The sequence below is a fragment of the Eulemur rufifrons genome, chromosome 30, assembly GCF_041146395.1.
Source record: "Eulemur rufifrons isolate Redbay chromosome 30, OSU_ERuf_1, whole genome shotgun sequence".
NCBI lineage: Eukaryota > Metazoa > Chordata > Mammalia > Primates > Lemuridae > Eulemur > Eulemur rufifrons.
In genome coordinates, this window is record NC_091012.1 from 87,646,413 (window position 1) to 87,668,461 (window position 22,049).

At 39.1% G+C, this 22,049-nt stretch overlaps 1 protein-coding gene across 3 annotated transcripts; it reads right to left on the reverse strand.

The window, feature by feature from the left end:
• Nucleotides 1–4,519: 4,519 nt before the first annotated feature.
• LOC138378528 (protein aurora borealis-like) lies at nucleotides 4,520–6,214 on the reverse strand. Of its 3 annotated transcripts, none has more exons than XM_069463854.1 (2): nucleotides 6,048–6,199; nucleotides 4,520–5,894 (listed from the first exon to the last, which is right to left on the reverse strand). In XM_069463854.1, the coding sequence occupies exons 1-2, from the start codon at nucleotides 6,197–6,199 to the stop codon at nucleotides 4,520–4,522; spliced, it is 1,527 nt and encodes a 508-aa protein (XP_069319955.1). The 3 variants fall into 3 exon arrangements, with proteins under 3 accessions (XP_069319955.1, XP_069319956.1, XP_069319957.1); XM_069463855.1 differs by having other exon boundaries at nucleotides 4,520–5,934; nucleotides 6,027–6,096; XM_069463856.1 differs by having other exon boundaries at nucleotides 4,520–6,214.
• Between the last annotated feature and the right edge of the window lie 15,835 nt (nucleotides 6,215–22,049).

Here is a 22,049-nt window from a genome sequence, read left to right on the forward strand (position 1 = left end):
GAGAACAGATAGTGTACCAAATGCCTGAGATCATTGATAATGATGAGGCCTGGGGGCTCCTTCCAACCTTACTGATCTCATTAAGATTTCCCACATGGAGCCTCAGATGATCATGATGGTAGGAAATAAATCTCTGGATTTTCTTATTGACACTGGGGCTACCTATTCAGTCCTAAACATTCAGCTTTCCAAATTCTCTGAAAAAAACAATGCTAATGACCAGGGTCTCTGGAGAAACCGTTAAAAAGTCATTTCTCTGATCCTTAGACTGCCCAAATCACACCCAAAACACAGTTTCTTGAATATTTCTGAAGGTCCCATCCCACTGCTGGAATGGGACCTACTAACCAAGCTGAATGCTAGAATGACTTTTGTACCTGGACAGATAGACATCAAAATGCCACCAGAACAAGCATGTGCCCTCCAGGCGGTGTTACTACAAGTCAAGAAACCCCCAGTGGAGGTCCCTGAAGACATCTTTGGAGAGGTAAGACTGTATGTATGGGCAGACAGGAGGCCTGGATGGATGAAGAGAACAGCATTTATACACGTTAAAGTTCTTCCTGAGTCGAGAGTTCCAAACTTGAGACAATATCCACTAAAGGAACACGCTAAAGAAGGTATTCAACCTGTCTTAACTACTTTTCTTGAATATGACCTCATCTGCCCACGCTGATTCCCATATAACACTCCAATTTTACTGGTACAGAAGCCAGGCACACAGAACTATTGCTTTGTGCAGAACTTAAAGGCATTAACCAGATTATGAAAGATATCCATCAAGTGACGCCTAACCCTTATACTTTGCTTACTACTCTGTCTGGAGACTTTAGCTGATTTACTGTTTTGGACGGTATGGATGCATTTTTAGCATACCTCTGAGCCCTCTCAGGAGCTTTTTGCTTTTGAATGGGAAGATCTTGAGACTAGGTTCAAACAAAATATTGTTTGACTGTACTTCCTCAAGGCTTTAAAAACTATATCACTCTTTTTGATGAAATCTTAGTCAGAGATTTGAGGGATCTCCAGTTAGATGAAGGAGTACTTCTCCAATACGCAGATGACATCCTGATTGTCAGCAAGACTAAAGAAGCCTCAAACCAGAACATGATTTTGACCTTACATTTCCTAGTTGGACAGGGCTATAAAGTCTCAAAAAAAATTCCATATCTCCCAACCTTCTGTTAAATACCTGGGATTTGAGTTGTAACAGGAACGGAGGAGTTTACTCCCTGATAAGAAAGAAGCACTGGAAAGGGTAACGGTACCCACCACCAGGAGACAACTACATGGATTCCTAGGTATGACAGGGTTTTGTTATATCTGCATCCCTAATTTTCGACTGATAGCCAAGCCCCTCTATAAAAGAAAGAAACAATGAGCCCCTCAATTAGGCTAATGAATGCCATAAGGCTTTCCAAGTTATTAAAAAGAATTACTCGCTCCTCTAAGTCTGCTGGACATTAGGACGTTTTTTGACCTGTTTGTCCATAAAGACAAGGGATTAGCCTTGGAGTATTAACCCAAAATCTAAATAATATGAGATAACCCATTACCTGTTTCTCAAAGCAACTAGATATAATGACTAAGGGATGGCCCATATGCCTGAGGACAGTAGCAGCAACCTATGATTTACTACAAAAAATAGAAAAGTTCACCTTAGGCTAGCCTGCCACTGTACATGCTCCCCACTATGTACTTCCTCTATCAGAACAAAAAGGAGGCTAGGCAAGTACCAAGCCATATTATTAGACAATCCAAACAGGATCTCCATTAGTAATAAAAGGAGTCAAATCCAGAGGCACCAGACCCAGAGAAGACTGACAAATTGACTTTACCTTGATGCGGAGAGCCACTGGGAATTTCAGGTACTTATTAGTATTGATGAACACTTTCACTGGGTGGGTGGAGGCCTTTTCTGTTGGTCTAAAAAGGCTTCTGAGGTTATAAAAGCTCTATTAAAAGAAACAGTTCCCCAGTTTGGGCTACCTGAGTCTATCCAAAATGACAATGGAGGAGCCTTTATAACAAAAATAATTCAAGAAGTCTCTGGTGCCTTGGACAGTCATTGGAAATTACATGCTTCTTGGCAGCTGCAATCTACTGACAAGACAGAAAAGATAAACAATACTCTTAAAAAGACTAGCTAAAATTTGTCAAGAGACCAATTTACCTAGAGATAAGACCTTACCAAGTTGCCCTGCTTTGGGTGAGCATAGTCCCTAAAAACAAGCTCCAATGGAGCCCCTATAAAATTTTATATGGGAGACTCTTCCTATACTCAAAAGATAGACAGGGTGACCCAGAGGGAAGCCAAACTAAAGAATTAAATATTGTCAGGTACGTGCAATCATTGGAGGAGGGGTCACTCTAACTACCATACATAAGTTTACTTACAGCAGGTTAATATTTCCTACAGATGTTTCCCTGCACCACCTCTGCCCTGCTAAAGTCCTAGAAGAATAAACATCTGGAAGACCAGTTTTGTCCTCATTGGACCTTATGAGGTGCTGCTGGTCGAGTTGAAGAGTCAAGTTAAAGAGTCAAGTCAAGTCAAGTCAAGTCAACCTGAGTTATGCTAGTCCCAGAATGGTTGCCAAACCCACCCACACCCTGTATACAGAAATGCCTCTGGGAACAGAACCACACAGCAGAAGAACACTATAGCCAGGATCACTCAACCCTCAGTTGGCAGTACACACTAGATACTGACTTCTCCAAATGGACCACTGAACCTCTGACTGACCTCAAGTTTCTGTCTGAGAGACAGCCCCTAAAGATAAGTAATGAGTGACTCCCAGGTTCTTTCTTTACTTGTTGATTAACTTGGTTGTTTTCTCCTAACTCTCTACCTCCCTATGATTTACTGTATATTTCCTGAAGGCTTCAACCACCTTCTTTGGCAACAGGGCTAATATGCCTTTCCATAAGTCATAAACATGATCACATTCTTCCTTTTCTGTTGTGCCTTCTTATTGACTATGAACCCCTATGGATAGAAAGACAACTCAATGGTAAGAATTTCTAAGGTGGTAGAGATGACAGGTAAACTTTCTAAATGCTAGATATGTCACCCAAAGCCTTTTTCTGTACATGTTCATACTGATCTCTTAGTTATGCCTGTAATAACCCTTTGGACTGTCACCAATTTTACCATGATTTATAATTAAAACATTGGATATAACCTAGCAGAGCAGATTAATTAACAGAGGGTCACCTGTTCCCTGTTTCTTTTTTAACACCCCCCACAGAAACACCTACGCTAGTCTCTAGAGAACAATGATAAAATAAATAAACCATGATAAAATAAAATAATGGAGACAAAATAAGACAACAAGCTACCTGGTACTTCCCCAGAAGTACCAGGCCCTGACTGGTATTCTGAATTGTTTTTGTAGATTCCCCAGGGAATTAAATCTCTCCTCCAAGGGTTACTAAAATTTGGGCTATCTATACATTTTATTCTTTTGAGAGAGCCGAATCCTAACCACTAGACCACCAGGAAAGGTTCTTTTGATAGGGTATTTACTTTTATTTATTTTTTTTTTTTTGAAAATACATGTCTTTATTTCCTAGGGCTACAAATGAATTATTATTTCCTTTCGATGGAGACAGTTTAAAAGGTGGTTGGTAAATATAAATATATATTCTCCAAAAGTATTTCCAAACAAGTTATATACTTATCTACTCCCAACGTGGATATAAGTTTTTTAAAAAAATAATTGCATTGAACTTATATATCTGCCCGACTGTTACATCATAGGTTAGGCCTTACACAAACTCCAGTGTCCCCCAGTCTCCATTGTTTCTCCTGGTTATTCCTCTCCTTAGCCAAGTTTGAGCTGGAAAGGATGTCCTTACCCTAGGGATGGAGGTATATTTTATTCTGAGCACCACACATTTACCCCACAGATAACAGTACACGTCATGCATGCTGCTAGTGCTACCTTTCTAGTATTAACATGTTTAAAAGTAGTAACTAGAGCAGTTATCACCGGAACTAAGAATTTTAGGAAACCCGTTTAACTTCCTTTCTACCTCTTTAATAAGTTTGTTTTATTATCTAAACATTTCTTTCACATAGTTATAATTTATTTGTAGACAAGTTTTTTAATGTAAAAATATAGTGCCTTTAGTTTTAACTTATTTTCATATGTTCTCAGAACTGCTAAATTCAGTGCTATCAGTAAGGTTTAATTAGCAGTTCACTGACCCTGTAGGACAGGAACAGTCAGCTTGGTCAGAATTTTATATTGTTAAACACATCACTCAAGGTAAGTATAAAAATATTTATTGATAAAAAATAAACTTATAATTCAGTAACTTAAAGTTCCAGGAGCTTTTGTGTTGTTCCTATGTCACTAAATTAAGCCCTTGATTTTTCACATTAAGGAGGGCAAGAAAGCTAAGCATGTTACTTGAAGCAGTTCTTTCCCAATCACCATCACATTATTGATCCTGTGCATAAAAATATGTGAGGAGCTATTCTGCCACCGTCTTTGGTTCTGACGGAGGTATTCTATGGACTGCTGCATTGAGAAGGACTTGCTGTTTTCATCCAACACCTTTGTGTTGTGTGTTCTTGCTTTATATTAAAAACTTGAGACTTAGTTTCCACTTCAAAAGTTTGTATATCACTTTCTTTGCAGTAACTTTCTGCCCCGACTGTATCCATAGTATTGCTTCCACAATTCTGCGTATTGTAGCCACTATCCATCTGAATGTTACTGCTTTCACAAGGAATGACACTGCTTTCAGCAAGAGGCGACATGCACATGTGAGAGTTTTCAATACTGAAGGCAATGCCACTCATAAAATCAGTCATGGGTAAACTCCCATTATCAACCGGCTCCTTAATCCAAGTGTTCTCATCTGCTATCTCTATAGGATCAACCATATCCACAGTGTTATTCTCCTTCTCACTTTCAACATCCTGCAACAGTGCTAATTCTTTCTCAGAAGCACTGGACTGATTTTGTGTAATAGACATGGCAGTCACAACTAGATGTGTGCCATGTGTAGAAGCATCACTATTCAACTGCCGTAGGTGTATTTCAGCAGCATCCATGCCTGGTGATGAAACATCTGTGGAAGGAATATTCTCTTTATCTTCTTTATCTTCACTGTGAGTCTCAAGAGTAAAAGGTATCTGAAGCAGTGAGGTCCGATACTGAGTACCACCTCTACACATCTCGAGTCTCATAGGAGACCAATTTTTAATTGGTGAGCAGCCATCTATATAAGGACTTCTGATACATGGATTAGTAATTCCATTAGAATTTGTTCCAGATGAAGCATCAGGAGAATGAAAACCAAACTTCCTTTGTTCTGAGAGTGGAGTCTTTCTTATTTGAAATGCAACTGGTGAGAAAGTGGGTGAAGAAATAGGTGAAGGACTGGTTATGCTTCCCAAACTGTATTTTTTTGCACTAGCTTGAATTGGGCTAGAAGAAAATTGCCCCGAACTTGGTGTCTGCCCAGGGCTCCTACACTGTACAGGAGATAAATCTATTGAATAAAAAACCTCAAGTGATGCTTGAGCACTGCTATGAGGACTTCTGGAAGAAGCTGAAGGTAAGGAGTCAGAGATGCTTCCGTTCCCATCTAAAAACAGCTTTCTTCTGAGGGATGAAGAACTGAGGTTTCCAGGAGATTGATCTGCAAATTCATCAGCTCTAAAATAGTCACCTAATATATTTTCTAAATTAAAATCCACAGGAAGAGACAGCAATGTCTGACAAGCAGCATTGCTTTTCTCAGAATCAATGGTCAGCTTTTTTCCAATTGGAGAGTCACTACATATGTTAATGCATTTACTGGAATGATACTCTGAAAGCTGTTTCCCTTCATGATCAGTCCAAGGAGAGGGTACGATGACATCTTTAGTGAAAAACTCTTCAATGGCTTTTTGTCTTTTGTCTTCCACATCTTTATCTATTCGAGAATGACTTAAGTATAAAGCTTGACGATGAATATCTTCTGGATCTATTTCTACAGGATTTATTACAGCTAGTTGATCGATAGACCATCTAAATTTCCCTGGAGTTGGTAATTTTGTTGATTTAAAAACAGAAGGGCTGGCAAGAGTTTGTTCATGAAGATTAGAATAATCACTAGGACTTTCAAAAGGATTTAAAACAGGGATCCTTCCTGGAGTTTCCGGTGTTATTTGCATTTTTGATTCTTTGACATCTCCCATAGCCCAGAGAGAAGGCTGAGTATATAGAAAGGAAGCCCCCAATACCGACTCCAGGGTGCTCCCGGGGGCCAAGCCAGCCGGGTATTTACTTTTAAATTTGCTTTCAAATGTTATACTAAGACTATTAAACAAGATACCAAAGTTCTGATAATCTAAAATGTTAACCTAAAACTGGGGACAAGAGAATAGTTTCAAATGAATACCAGACAGTTTCGTTCCTTGCATCCAGATCTGTGTCCCAATTCAGCAGGAAGTGGCTACAGTGGCCATTGCCCCAAATCTCTCAAGAATGAGGAATGGAAAAATATTGCAGGAACTGAAATCAAGGGGTTAGTTTTATCAGGTTTGCCTTTCTTGCTTGCTTTTGGTCACTTGCTTTTTATTATTTCTCCCTCCTTTTCCATAAAGCTAAAGGCCTCAGTAGCTGAAGGCCACATCACTGAATACTGAAACTTCAACTTTACTGGCTACGTTATAGATAACATTCATAAGTTATCGTGATAGTTGAGAAAGGGGGAAAGATGGCTGACTAGAGACATTGCTTGCTGGACCATACCAGAGAAAAGGAAGGGTTTGAGATAATGGAGATGGGAGAGGGAACGCAGCTCAGGTGTAGGTCAGAGAGAAAAGTACCAGAGCCTGCTGGGGACCTCATTGAGGAAAAGTGAAAAGTAGAGAAGGAAGAGGATAAAGGAAAAAGAAAAAGATATCAGTGAGGATCAAACCCAGAGAGGCTCCAAGCCCAGTGAAAGGGTAAGGGGGGATCCTTTTCTCCCTCCCCCACTCTTTCAGTGATCAGCAGGTTACCAAATTACTTGGAAGCTTTTCCACCCCCATGAGCCCAAGCACTACAGCAACCATGGAATTGTGAGGAGAACTTGCATGATTCTAGAGCTTGCACATTCTGTGTGGGGTTCCCCTCCAAGGAGAGTAACCCAAGAGGCCAGAGAGCTGGCTTTCTTCCATTCAGACTGTTGTCTATTCCCACCCCTCCACCAACCACTGCAACCGGTAGAACAGTTTAAGCCAAAAATTTGGAGAGCAGCCACCTCTCCCCAGCTGGTTCGTCTGCCAGTCTGAGGTTTCCACAGAGAGTGGGGCCCACACCTTTCCCCTTGAGGACCTGCAGTGGACCCAGGGTGCCCAATCTAGGAGCTCCCTGCCTGCTGGCATTTCTTGGAGATGCACGCCAGCAGGTCAGACACATGGGCTGGATTCTGTGCCCACTGGACTTGAGCAGGTTGCAGAGGGACACGGGGAGGTTTAAAAGTTGGACTTGGGAGGCAAGGGAGCCCATGTGGGTGGAACTGATAGGAGAATACTATGGGGGTCCAAGACATAGTGATCTTGGAAAGTGCCCATCCACCCCCCACAGGAAAGCCACACTGTTGGACTAGGGTAGGTCCTCAGGTGGGGAAAATCAAAACACGCAGCACAATAGCAACTGAGTACGGTACAATCAGATGCACCTGTTTGCAACCAGACACTGGGGAGCAGGGTTAATGCAAGAGGGGCAGAGCTCACACCCAACAGCCAGCTGGGGAATTGTGGCCCCTTCCCTATGAACAGCCTTCCCAGCCTGGAAAGCTAGCCTTGACCCTCCTCCCAGCACCTTTCCCTAGCAGCTGGGAAAATTATCTTGGAGCCCTGCTGAGGCTCAAAGCCATGCTGTCAGATTAAGGAGGGTCCCCCAACAGGGTAGAATGCCAACCCATGGTGCCATAGCAACCGAGTTCAGGTGCAGCTGTTTGCAACAAGACACCAGACTGCAGGGGTAATATAAGAGGGGCAGAGTTCACTCCCAATAGCCAGTCAGGAAATTGCACCACCTCCCCACAAGCAGTGAGTGCCTTGACCCTCCTCCTAGTGGCTCCCCCAGAGGCCTAGAAAATGACCTCTGAGCCCTGCCAAAGCTTTGCAAAGCCTTCCAGGCTCACACAACCTAATCACACCCAGCCTCACAACTCCACCCACCTCTGCCGTAGTGAAGATCAAGCAACCCCTGGGAGCTACAGGGCCTCTCCCAAAGCCTGGGGCATTAAAGTTTTCCATGTAAGGGACTAGAGCTTATCACAGGCACAAAAGAACATTTATGCAGTTGGCTCTTTCCTGAAAGCATCAACCACTGACAGGGAGAACAACTCCATAGCTCATTACAATATCTACCAACTCAATCAAATAGGGCATAGCTAATTTTTACGGGCATCAACCACCATCTTGGAGATTAAGCTAGGGGACCCAACAATTCACACTGCTGGGAAGAGGTGAAGAAAGCAGGATAGAAGCAACCTGAGGGGACACTGCTTTTTAGGAGAGAAACAAAAGTTACAGGCAGCTCAATCTATGAGGGGTCTCTCTCTTCCACTGCAGACCTCTGAGCTGATTGGGAAGCTGCTCAGAATCTGTGCAGAGACATTCCAGCAGAGGGCAGGTGCAGCAGAGATCTGGTACCTGCCAATTCGAGGTTTCTGCAACTGAATCCATCGTGAAAACTCTGGTGCACAGAGCCAGGTCCGCTCGGGATCCAGCCATTTAGCAGTAGCCTTTGCATCAACCACACTAGGCTGGACAGGCAACAGATGCTCCACCGTGTCATGCCCTATGACTGGGAGCCGAGTATGTCTCCTCCCCAGTGTAGGAGCCAAACAAAGAAGGAGTCCCAGACACCACAGACACAACTTGACCAGCCTGGGGAGACCCCCTCAGTGGGTCCTAGGTGTGGGTGGAGAACCTTGGCACCAATAGCTCCAGCCCACCTACACAGACCCTGGGCTGCTGAGAAAAAACTCTGGCTACATGACTGGACACCAGCAGTCCCCATACCAGTGGAACAGCTCCCCACATGGGCAGCTCTGCCTCCAAAATCCCCAGAGCCAGCTCTGAAACTCTTGCTGTGTCTGAGCCTAAGGCTCTGCCCCCATAGCTCTAGGGCTGCTTCCAGGCCTGTGACTCCAACCCTGAGAATCCAGAGTGTGTCTGGACACCAAGACCCCACTACCAAGTCCCCACCACTACCACTGGGCTGGCAGAACCTACCCAAGGTCCAATATGTCACTCAGAAACCTCCAGGCCTGAGCAGCCATTAGTCCTGGACTTGCTTTGAGAGAGTTCCCAGCAAAGAAGAACAGTTATCCTGCAATCCTAATAATCCAGAGCTGACAGAAGAGGAACGAGGTGAGAAGAACCCAGCAAAAGAACCCTGGCAAGATGAAAAAACAAAATAGTTTGACATCCCCAAGGGAACACAGTGGAACTACAGTAGTGGACTCCACCCACAAGGAAATTATTGAAATGACAGGAATGGAATTCAGAAAATGGATGGCAAATAATATGAATGGAATTGAAGAAAAAGTTGAAAAACAACAAAAACAAGCCAAAAAAATTACAGGAAATCAGTGAAAAAATGAAAAAGACACTAGAGAGCTAAACAATGTAAGAAAGGATATAATAGAACTTAAAGAAATGAAAGAGTCATTTAGGGAATTTGAAAACACAACAGAATGACTTAATAACAGGCTCAACCAAGGAGAAGAAAGAATCTCAGAGCTTAAAAACAAGGCTCTTGAGATAACCCAGTCAGTCAAAAGTAATGAACAGAGAATTAAGAGGAATAAAATGTAGTGAGAATAAGAGAAAAGACCAGAGTCTGCAAGAAATGTGGAATTATGTGAAGAAGCATAACGTGAGAGTTATGGGCATTCCTAGGGTGAAGAAGAAAATACGCAAGGGTTGTATAAGCTACACAGAAGATATAATTGAGGAAAATTTCCCAGGCCTTGCTAAAAATCTAGTTATACAGGTACAAGAAGCCCAAAGGACCCCTGGGATATTGATTGCAAATAGGAAGACACCACGTCATGCAGTAATCGGACTGACCAAAATATCCACTAAAGAGGTGCTTCTTCGAGCTGTAAGGCAAAAGAAACAAGTAACATCCAAGGAAAGCCCATCCAAATAACGCCAGATTTCTCAACTGAAACCTTACAATGAAGAAGAGACTGGGGCCCCATCCTCACTCTTCTGAAACAGAATAATGCCCAGCCTAGAATCTTGTACCCAGCAAAGCTAAGCTTTGTATATGAAGGAGAAATTAAGACATTCTCAGATAAACAAAGACTGAGAGAATTCACCAAGACAAGACCAGCCCTCCAAGAAGTACTTAAAACAGAGTTGCACATGGACCAACACAAGAAACACTCACGAATGTAAAACTACTCAAAAGCTAAAGATCAAAGGCCAGATACCACAATAGCTCAAGAGAGAAAATGTATCAATGAAGTTCTACCCAACAGGATGTACACAAATCTGCCCCACCTATCAGTTCTCTCAATAAATGTTAATGGCTTGAACTCCCCACTCAAGAGACATAGGTTGGCCCAATGGATAAAAAAATACAAGCCAAGTATCTGCTGTCTCCAGGAAACTCATCTAACCCTCAAGGACTCATACAGACTCAAGGTGAAAGGATGGAAAAAAATATCACATGCAAATAGAAATGAAAAGACAGCAGAGGTAGCCATTCTCATATCAGATAAAATTGACTTTAAATTAACAATAGTAAAGAAAGACAAAGATGATCATCATATAATGATAAATAGAACAATTCAACAAGAAGATATAACAATGCTAAATATTTATGCACCTAAAACAGGAATGCACAGATTGATAAAGCAAATGCTACTAGATCTAAGCAAAGAGATAAACAGCAGTAATTGCTGGGGACTCCAACACCCCACTGACAGAACCAGACAGATTATCTAAACAGAAAATATATACAGAAACATGAGACTTAAATGGGACGTTAGAACAAATGGGCATAACAGAAATTTACAGAACATTTTACACAAAAACTACTGAATATAGATTCTTCTCATCAGTACATGGAACATTCTCCAAGACTGATCATATCATACACCATAAAACATGTCCCAACAAATTTAAAAAAGTAGAAATCATACCAGGTATCTTCTTAGACCAGTTCTCAGTGGAGCAAAACTAGAAATAAACTCCAAGAGAAACATTCAATTCTACACAAAGTCATGGAAATTAAAAAACCTGCTACTGAACAATTATTGGGTTAATAATTAAAAAAAGATTGAAATCAAAAGATTCCTCAAACTGAATGACAAAAGGGACAAAAGCTACCAAATCTATAAGATTCAGCAAAAGTATTCCTAAAAGGAAAATTCACAGCCTTAAATGCCTACATCAAAAAGACAGAGAGATCACATATTAACAATCTAATGACACTTCTCAAGGAAATACAAAAGGAAGAGCAAACCAAAGGCAAGGCTAGCAGAATAAAAGAAATAAGAAAGGTCAGAGCAGAACTAAAGAAAATGGAAAACCAAAAAGCAATACAAAGGATCAATGAAACAAAACCTTGGTTCTTTGACAAGATAAACAAAATTGAGTAAGCAGGAAAAGAAAAGAAAGAACTCAAATAAACTCTATCAGAAACTAAAAAGGAGATATTACAAGTAATACTACAGAAATACAAGATATTATTAGTGTATAATATGAAAACTTCTAAGTATATAAACTTAAAACATAGAGGAAATGGACAACTCCTGGAAACACACAACTTGCCAAGACCCAATGAGAAAGAAACAGAACTCCTGAACAGACCAATAGTGAGCAAGGAGACTAAAGCAGTAATAAAAATATCTTCCAACAAAAAAAGCCCCAGACCAGATGGTTTCACATATGAATTTTACCAGACCTACAAAGAAGAGCTCGTACCCGTACTTCAGAAATTATTCCAAAACATTCAGAAGGAAGAAATTGTCACCAACTCATTCTACAAAGCCAGTATCACCTTGACACCAAAGCCAGAAAAGGACAGAAAAACAAAAATGAAAATTACGTGCCCATATCCCTTATAAACATATATGCAAAGCTCCTCAATAAAATGCTAGCAAACTGAATTCAACAGCACATCAAAAAAAAAAAAAAAAAAAATCCACCATAACCAAGTGGGCTTCATCCTAGGGATGCAAGGATGGTTTACATATGTAAACCAATAAATGTGATTCACCACATAAACAGAGGCAAAAACAAAGACCATATGATCATCTCAATAGATGCAGAAAATGCATTTGAGAAAATTCAGAACACTTTCATGATAAAACCCCTCAAAAAACTAGGCACAGAAGAAACATATCTTAAGATTATAAAATCCATATATGACAAACCCACAGCCAACATCATACTGAATGGGGAAAGTTTAAAGCATTCCCATGAAGAACTGGAATAAGAAAACTGTGCTCAGTGTCACCACTTGTATTAAACATAGTGCCAGAAATCCTAGCCAGAGCAATCAGGCAAGAAAAAGAAACAAAGGGTATCCAATTCAGGAAAGAAGAGGTCAAACTATCACTTTTTGCTGATGATATGATCTTATATCTATAAAACCCCAAGGATTCCACCAAGAAAATCATGGGATTAATAAATAAATCCAGCCAAGTCTCAGGGTACAAAATCAGCGTACACAAATCAGTAGCATTTCTATACACCCATAACAGTCAAGCTGAGAGTCAAATCAAAGACTCGATATCATTCACAAGAGTTACAAAGAAAATAAAATACCTAGGAATATACTTAACCAAGGAGGTAAAAGATCTCTACAAAGAGACCTACAAAACACTGAGGAAAGAAATTGCAGATGATACAAACAAATGGAGAAACATGTCATGCTAATGGATCGGTAGAATCAATATTGTTAAAATGTCCATACTGCCCAAAGTGATTTACAGACTCAATGCAATCCTGATTAAAATACCAAAGTCATATTTCACAGGCCTAGAGAAAATAATTTTACACTTCATTTGGAACCAGAAAAAAAAAAAGCCCAAATAGCAATCTTAAGCAAAAAGAAAAAATCTGGAGGAATCGCATTACCAGACTTCAAACTATACTACAAGGCTATAGTAACCAAAATAGCATGATATTGGCATAGAAATAGAGACACAGACCAGTGGACCAGAACAGAGAACTCAGATATAAAATCATCCACATACAGCCAACTGATCTTTGACAAAGCAGACACAATATACATTGGGGAAAAGAAACCCTATTCAATAAATGGTGCTGGGAAAATTGGATAGCCACATGCAGAAGAATGAAACAGGAGACCTACCTCTCACCACTCACAAAAATTAATTCAAGATGGATAAGACACTTAAATGTAAGGCATGAAACCGTAAGAATTCTAGAAGAAAATATTGGAAAAACTCTTCTAGGTATTGGCCTAGGCAAAAAAATTATGAAGAAAAACCCAATGGCAATCACAGCAACAAGAAAAATAAATAAATGGGACTTGATTAAATTAAAAAGCTTCTGCACAGCTAAGTAAATAATCAACAGAACATATAGACAACCTACAGAATGGGAAAAAAAATATTCTCAAGCTACACATCCAAAAAAGGGCTAATAACCACAATCTACAAAGAACTCAAGCAAATCATCAAGGAAAAGCAAACAACCCTATTGAAAAGTGGGCAAAAGACATGAACAGAAGCTTTTCAAAGGGAGATAGACAAATTGCCAATAAATGTACAAAAACAATGCTCAACATCACTAATCATCAGGGAAGTACAAATTAAAACCACAGTGAGATATCACATTACCCACTTAGAATGGCTTTTATGAAAAAGTGAAAAAACAGTAGATTCTGGCATGGATGCAGAGAGAAAGGAACACTTATACACTGTTGGTAGGACTGCAAATTAGTACAACTGCTATGGAAAAGAGTATGGAGATCCCTCAGAGAACTAAAAGTAGACCTACCATTTGATCTAGCAAGCCCACTACATGGTATTTACAAAGAAGAAAAGAAATGATTTTATTAAAAAGACATCTGCACTCGAATGTTTATTGCAGCACAATTTGCAATTGCAAAGATGTGGATTCAACCCACATGCCCATCAATTCATGCGTGGATTAAACACATATGAGATATATATCCTATGGAGTACTACTCAGCCACAAAGAAGGATGACTTAATGCCTCTTGCAACAATTTGGATGGAACTTGAGACCATTATCCTCAGTGAAGTATCTAAAGAATGGGAAAACAAAACACCACATGTTCTTGCTATTAAATTGGAACTAACCAATGAGCATACATGTGCAAAGAGGGCAGTAAAATTCAGTGGAAATCAAACAGGGGGAGCAGGGAGGAGGAGACGGTCAAAATCCTACCTAATATGTACAATGAACACTATCTGGTTGATGGGCACACTTATAACCCTGACTCAAGCATAATAAAATTGACACATGTAAACAGAAACATTTGTACTCCCGTAATATTTTTTTAAGTAACCGAGACTTTTTTTTTATTTCAGGATATTATGGGGGTACAAACATTTTGGTTACATGTTATGACTTTGCCACATCCAAACCATAATTTCAGGCATGCCCTTCCCCCCTGTACAACACTCACCGCATCCTTTAATTGTGAGTTTACCCACCCCCAACCCCCCAACCCCCAAAGAATATTACTACTGCGTGAGCACCTTAGTGTTGATCAGTCAGTACCAATTTGATGGTGAGTACATATGGTGCCTATTCTTCCAGTCTTGTGATGCCTCATTTCAGAGGATGGGCTCAAGTTCTATCCAAAATATATTTATGAAAATATAAAAGGTGCTAGATCACCGTCTTTTTTTTATAATTGAGTAGTATTCCATTGTATACATGTGCCATATTTTATTAATCAACTCATGGATTGACAGGCACTTGGGTTGTTTCCACATCCTTGCCAAAGTGAATTGTGCTGCCATAAACATTCGAGTGCAGATGTCCTTATTATAGAATGACTTTTGTTCCTTTCAGTAGATGCCTAATAGTGCTATTGCTGGAGCAAATGGTATTTCTATTTTTAGCTCCTTGAGGTATCTCCAAATTCTTTTCCACAGAGGTTGCACTAATTTGCAGTCCCACCAGCAGTGTAAGAGTGTTCCTATCTCTTCACATCCTCACCAGCATTTGTGGCTTTGGGATTTTTTGATAAAGGCCAATCTCACTGAGGTTAGGTGATATCTCATTGTGGTTTTGATTTGCATTTCCCTAATGATTAGAGATGTTGAGCATTTTTTATATGTTTCCTAGCCATTCTTCTGTCTTCTTTTGAAAAGTTTCTGTTCATGTCCTTTGCCCATTTATTGATGGGGGCTGATTTTTTCTTGTTGATTTTTTTGAGTTCTAGATAGATTCTTGTTATCAGCCCTTTATTGGATGTGTAGAGAGCAAATATTTTCTCCCATTCTGTAGGCTGTCTATTAGCTCTAATGATAGTTTCCTTGGCTGCACAAAAGCTTTTTAATTTGATCAGGTCCCATTTATTTATTTTTGTAGCTGCTGTGATTGCTTTAGGGGTCTTCTTCATAAATTCTTTGCCTAGGCCGATGTCTGAAAGTCTTCCCTACATTTTCTTCTAGGATTCTTAAGGTTTCGTGCCTTAGGTTTAAGCCTGTTATCCATATTGAATTGATTTTTGTAAGAGGTAAGAGGTGGGGATCCAGTTTCAATCTTCTGGATGTGGCTATCCAGTTTTCCCAGCACCATTTATTGAAAACGGATTCTTTTCCCCAGTGTATATTTTTGTCTGCTTTTGTCAAAATTAGATGACAATATGTGGATGGTTACATCTCTGGATTCTCAGTCCTGTTCCAAAGGTCTATGTCTCTATTCTTTTGCCAGTACCATGCTGTTATAATTACTATAGCCTTGTAGTGCAACTTGAAGTCTGGTAGACTGATACCTCCTAGTTTTTTCTTTTTGCCCATGATTGCTTTGGCTACACAAGGTCTTCTCTGGTTCCATACAAAGGGTAGAATTATTTTTTCTAAATATGTAAAGAATGATGATAGTACTTTGATAGGGATTGCATTAATTCTGTGGATCACTTTAGGTAGTATGGACATTTTAACAATATTGATTCTATCAATCCATGAGCAAGGTAGATTTTCCCATCTGTTTACATCTTCTACAATTTCTTTTCTTAGTCTTTTGTAGTTCTCCTTGTATATGTCTCTCACCTCTTTCGTTAAATACATTCCTAGATTTTTAATTTTCTTTGAGGCAATTGTAAAATATATTGCGTTTTTGATTTGAATTTTGGCTTGAGTGCTATTGGCGTATAAGAATCCCTCTGATTTGTGTGTATTGATTTTGTATCCTGAGACTTTACTGAATTCATTTATCAATTCCAGGAGTCTCTTAAAGTAACCAAGACTTTTTATAAAAATGTAGTTCTTATTTAACAAGGAAATTCTCAGATAACATTATGAAAGGTATAATTTCTCATTATAATTATTTTCTGTCACGCTTATACATGCAATTTTTTGTTACTCTCTATGTGTCCACTTTAATTTTATGTTTCTCATTTATTCAGAAAATGCTAAATCAGGATTATTAGAATTATATGTAAACAATAATGACTAGGAATTAATGGTTGGGAAGATTGCCCAGTAGCAGGGAATTAGATAAATAATAATGCTCAGATATCATATCTAACTTTGATGCTAGGAGACTTTTAAAATTAAATTCCTTCTTCTGAGTTATGGGTTTTATTTTTTTTTAATTTCAGACTATTACATACCCCTGTAATATTTTAAAATAAAAAAGTTAAAAACTTTTATGCATCAATCGGCATTATCAAAATAGTAAGATGACATCTACAGAATGGGGGAGAAAATTTAAAAATCATATATATGATGTCTTAGTCTGCTCCAGCTGCTATGACAAAATACCATAAAGTGGGTAGCTTATAAACAACAAAAATTTATTTATTTCTCACAGCTCTTTTTTTATTTAAAAATATTAAGGGGTAAAAATGTTTTAGGTTACCTGCATTTCATTTGTAATTCTTGAGTCTGGGCTATAGATGTGCCCACCACCCAAATAGTTTTCATTGTACTCATTAGGTAGCCTTTTGTCTCTCCCCTGCTCCCCTCCCTCCTCTTGTCAATTTCCACTGAATTTTACTTCCCTCTGTGCATATATGTGCTCATCAGTTTGAATTTAATAGTGAGTACATGTGGTGTTTGTTTTTCCATTCTTGGGATAGTTTTTGTAAGAAATTGCCAACCTATTTTCCAGAATGGCTGTACCATTTTACATTCCCAACAGTAATGTATGTATGACCCACTTTTTCTCCATTCTCACTAGTGGTTGATGTTGTCACAATTTTTTTTTTTAATTTTAACTATTCTGATACACGTGTAGTGATTGCTACTTTCTTTTTTACTATTGAGTCTTGAGAGTTCTTTATATATTCTAGATATTATTCCTTTGTGATATAATTGGTTTCTAAATATTTTTACCCAGTCTGTAGCTTGTCCTTTTGTTCTCCTCACAAGGTCTTTTTAAAATTTTGATGGGATGTAATTTGTCAAATTTTCCTTTTATAGATTGTGCTGTTGATGTCAATGCTTTCAAGATTTTTTTCTTTGTCTTTCATTTTCAGAAGTTTGACTATTATGTGTCTTGGTGTGGATTTTTTTGTTTGTTTTATCCTGCTTGGGGTTTACTCATCTTCTTGAGTCTGCAGGTTTAGGTCTCTTATCAAATTTGGAAAGTTTCCTGTCATTTCTTTGAATACATTTTCAGTCTCACTTTCTCTCTTCTCTCCTGGAACTCTGATGGCATGAACCTTACATCATTTGCCATATTCCCTAGGTCCATGAGGCTCTGCTCATTTTTTTCTCAGTTCATTTTCTCTGTTTTTCAAATTGGTTAATTTGTATTGTTCTATCTTCCAGTTCACTGATCTTTCCTTTGTCCCTTCTGTTCTGCTGTTGAGCCCATCCACTGAGCTTCTATGGTTGCTGTATTTTTCAACTCTAAAATTTGCATTTAGTTCTTCTTTATAGCTTCTATGTCTTTGCTGAGACTTTCTATTTTTGTGTGTCTCAAGAGTGGTGTTATAGCTTGTTAAAACTTTTTTTTATCATGTCTGCCTTAATATCTTTGTCAGATAATTTTAATATCTCTTATCTCAGTGCTGGTGTCTATTGATTATCTTTTTTTCCATTCGGTTTGAGATCTTCCTGGTTCTTGGTATGATGACTGATTACCAATCAAAACCAGTACATTTTAGATATTATGTTATGAGGCTCTAGATCTTATTCAAACTTTCTATTTTAGCTGGGTTCCTCTGATACTACTCCAGCGGGAGAAGAGGGAGTGCTGATACCTTGTTATTAATAGTTTCAAGTGTGGGTAGAAGCTCAGGTTCTCCACTTGGCCTCTATTGACACCTAATGGGAGGGAATGAGAGTTACATTTCCTCACTAGGCCTCCCCTGATACCTCCCAGGTTGGGAGGCATAGTTATGCCTTGTTACTTCTCCCAACCATAGTATCTATTAACACCTAGGTGGGTGGCTCATCAGCACTGGGTTATGGTGAAAAGCCCTGAACCTCCACCATTCCTCTGAAACTACCCTAGAGGGGAGAAGGAAGGAAAGAGTTACCTCATTTCTGACTGCCAGTTCGAAGTGCAAGCCCAGGCTCCCCACATGATCTATACTGACAATATGGGGAGGAAACTCTGTCATCTCCTAACAGGGACAAAAGTCCCAGCTCCACACTTGTTCTTCTCCAACACTACCCTGGCAGGGAGGAAGAAGGATGTCTTCTTATGGCAAGGTGTAGGTGCAAATTCAGGCTCTACACATGGTCTCCACTGACACTACGGTGATAATGAAGCAGATGTTACTCAGTGCTACCTACCTGGAATAAAAGTCCTGGATCCCTACTTGAGTTTCTCAGGTACCACCCTGGCAGATAAATTGATATAGATTTTTTTGAGCCTAGTGAGGTTGGAAGTATAGGCTCCACACTTGCCTTTTCTGGCATTGATTTGGGTGCTGCCACAGGTTTTTTTCTGTGATATTTGGCTGGAGTAGAGCAGTTATTGTCTAAAATATTTCTACCTTGGTATCCTGTCCCTTCCCTGATCTTTAGTCTAAACAGTGCAGAATTTTTGTGGGGATTTTTTTTTTCTTTTGTCTGCATCCATTGGCATTTCCATCTTGCTGGTGCCTTCAGCTCCAAGTCTGAGATATGTGAGGTGAAAAGAAACACAGTGTAACCACCATTTCTCTTAGGGTCCCAAGGTCCCTAGCTGCTCTGTCTTCTTCTCTATACCTTTCAGAGTCTCCTTATATTTGTCTTATATATCGTGTCTAGGGTTTCCATCACTGTTGTAGTTATTGTTGTTGAACTTAGCAGGAGGCATATAGAAAATTATGTTTACTCCATCTTCCCCAAAGCAGAAGTCTTTTATATACATTGTTTTTATTTCAAAATATTACAGGGGTATAAATATTTTTGGTTACATGGATTACTTTTATAATGCTTGGGTCATGGTTATAAGTGTGCCTATCACCCAAATAGTGTTCATTGCACCCATTAGGTAAGTTTTCACCTACCCTCTCCTCTCCCCTCCCCCCTACTTGATTTCCATTGAGTTTTACTTCCCTCTATGCAGATGTGTACTCATTAATTAGTTAAAATTTAATAGAGAGTACATGTGGTGTTTGTTTTTCCATTCTTTAGATACTTCACCTAGGATAATGGTCTCTAGTTCCATCCAAGTTGTTGCAAAAGGCACTAAATCATCCTTCTTCATGGCTAAGTAGTAGTCCATGGTGTACATATATCACATTCTGTTAATCCACTCATGAATTGATGGGCACTTGGGTTGATTCCACATCTTTGCAATTGAGAATTGTGCTGCAATAAACATTCGAGCGTAGGTGTCTTTTTGATAAAATGACTTCTTTTCCTTTGGGTAAATACCCAGTAGAGGAATTGCTGAATCGAATGGTAGGTCTAGGGCTACTTTTAGTTTTTTGAGATACCTCCATGTTATTTTCCATAGCGGTTGTACTAATTTGCAATCCTACCAACAGTGTACAAGTGTTCCTTTCTCTCTGTATGCATGCCAGCATCTATTATTACTGAACTTTTTAATAAAAGCCATTCTAACAGGGGTAGAGTAATACCCTATTATGGTTTTAATTTGCATTGCCCTGATCCACGAGCATGATATGTTTCTCCATCTGTTTGTATCATCTGTGATTTCTTTCCTCACTGTTTCATAATTTTCTTTGTAGAGATATTTCACCTCCTTGTTTAAGCACATTCCTAGGTATTTTATTTTCTTTGTTGCTATTGTGAATGGTATTGAGTCTTGAATTTGATTCTCAGCTTGACTGTTATTAATGTATAGGAATGCTATTGATTCGTATACATTGATTTTGTATGCTGAGATTTTGCTGAATTAATTTATCAATTCCAATACTATCATGGTGGAATTTTTGGAGTTTTCTAGATATAAGATCATATCATCAGCAAAAAGTGATAGTTTGAAATCCTCTTTCCCCATTTGGATACACTTAATTTCTTTCTCTTGCCTGATTGCTCTGACTAGGACTTCCAGCACTATGTTGAATGGAAGTAGTGACAATGAGCATTCTTGTCTTGCTCCAGTTCTTATTGGAAATGCTTTCAGCTTTTCCCCATTAGGTATGATGTGGCTTTGTCATATATGGCCTTTATAACTTTTAGATATGTTCTTTCTATGCCTGGTTTGTTGAAGGTTTTCATCATGAAAGAGTGTTGAATTTTGTCGAATGCATTTTCTGCATCTATTGAGATGATCATATGATTACTGTTCTTGCTTCTGTTTATGTAGTGAATCACATTTATCAATTTGCATATGTTGAACCATCCTTGCACCTATTCCTGGTTAATCTAGCAAGAGGTCTTTCTATTTTGTTTATCTTTTCAAAAAAACAACTTTACTTCTGCTGGCTTTGGGTTTCGTTTACTTTTCCTTTTCTAGTTCCTTGAGATGTGTCATTAGATTGTTAATTTGTAATCTTTCTGTCTTTTTGTTTTAGGCATTTAAGGCTATGAATTTTCACCTTAGAACAATTTTTGCTGAATCCCAAAGATTTTGATAATTTGTGTTCCCTTTGTTATTCAGTTTGAGGAATCTTCTGATTTCCATCTTTTTTTTTTTTTTTTTTTTTTTTTGAGACAGAGTCTCACTCTGTTGCCCAGGCTAGAGTGAGTGCCATGGCGTCAGCCTAGCTCACAGCAACCTCAAACTCCTGAGCTCAAGCGATCCTCCTGTCTCAGCCTCCCGAGTAGCTGGGACTACAGGCATGCACCACCATGCCCGGCTAATTTTTTCTATATATATTTTTAGCTGTCCATATAATTTCTTTCTATTTTTTTTTTAGTAGAGATGGGGTCTCGCTCTTGCTCAGGCTGGTCTCGAACTCCTGAGCTCAAACGATCTGCCCACCTCGGCCTCCCAGAGTGCTAGGATTACAGGCGTGAGCCACCGCGCCCGGCCTGATTTCCATCTTAATTTCATCATTGACCAAATAATCGTTCAGCAACAGGTTGTTTAATTTCTATGACTTTGAGTAAAATTGGGTGTTTCTCTTGGAGTTGATTTCAACTTTTATTCAATTGTCATGTGGGAGGGTACATGGTATGTGTTCAATTTTTTTTGAATTTTTTGAGCCATGATTTGTGGCTGAAAATATGATCAATCTTGGAGAATGTTCCATGTGTTGATGAGAAGAATGTATATTCAGTAATTTTGGGGTAAAGTGTTCTGTAAATGTCTGTTAAGCCCAATTTTTCTAGTTTCCCATTTAAGTCCAGTGTTTCTTTCTTTGTTCTCTGCTTGGATGATTTGTCCTGTTCTGTCAGTGGGATGTTGAAGTCCCCAGCAATTATGATGCTGCTGTTTATCTGTCTACTTAGATCTAGTAGGGTTTGCTTTATGAATCTGGGCACTCCTGTGTTAGGTACATAAATATT

Excerpts from the sequence above, each read along its gene's own strand:
- LOC138378528 (XM_069463856.1), bottom strand. The coding sequence starts at position 6,199 with ATGGGAGATGTCAAAGAATCAAAAATGCAAATAACACCGGAAACTCCA.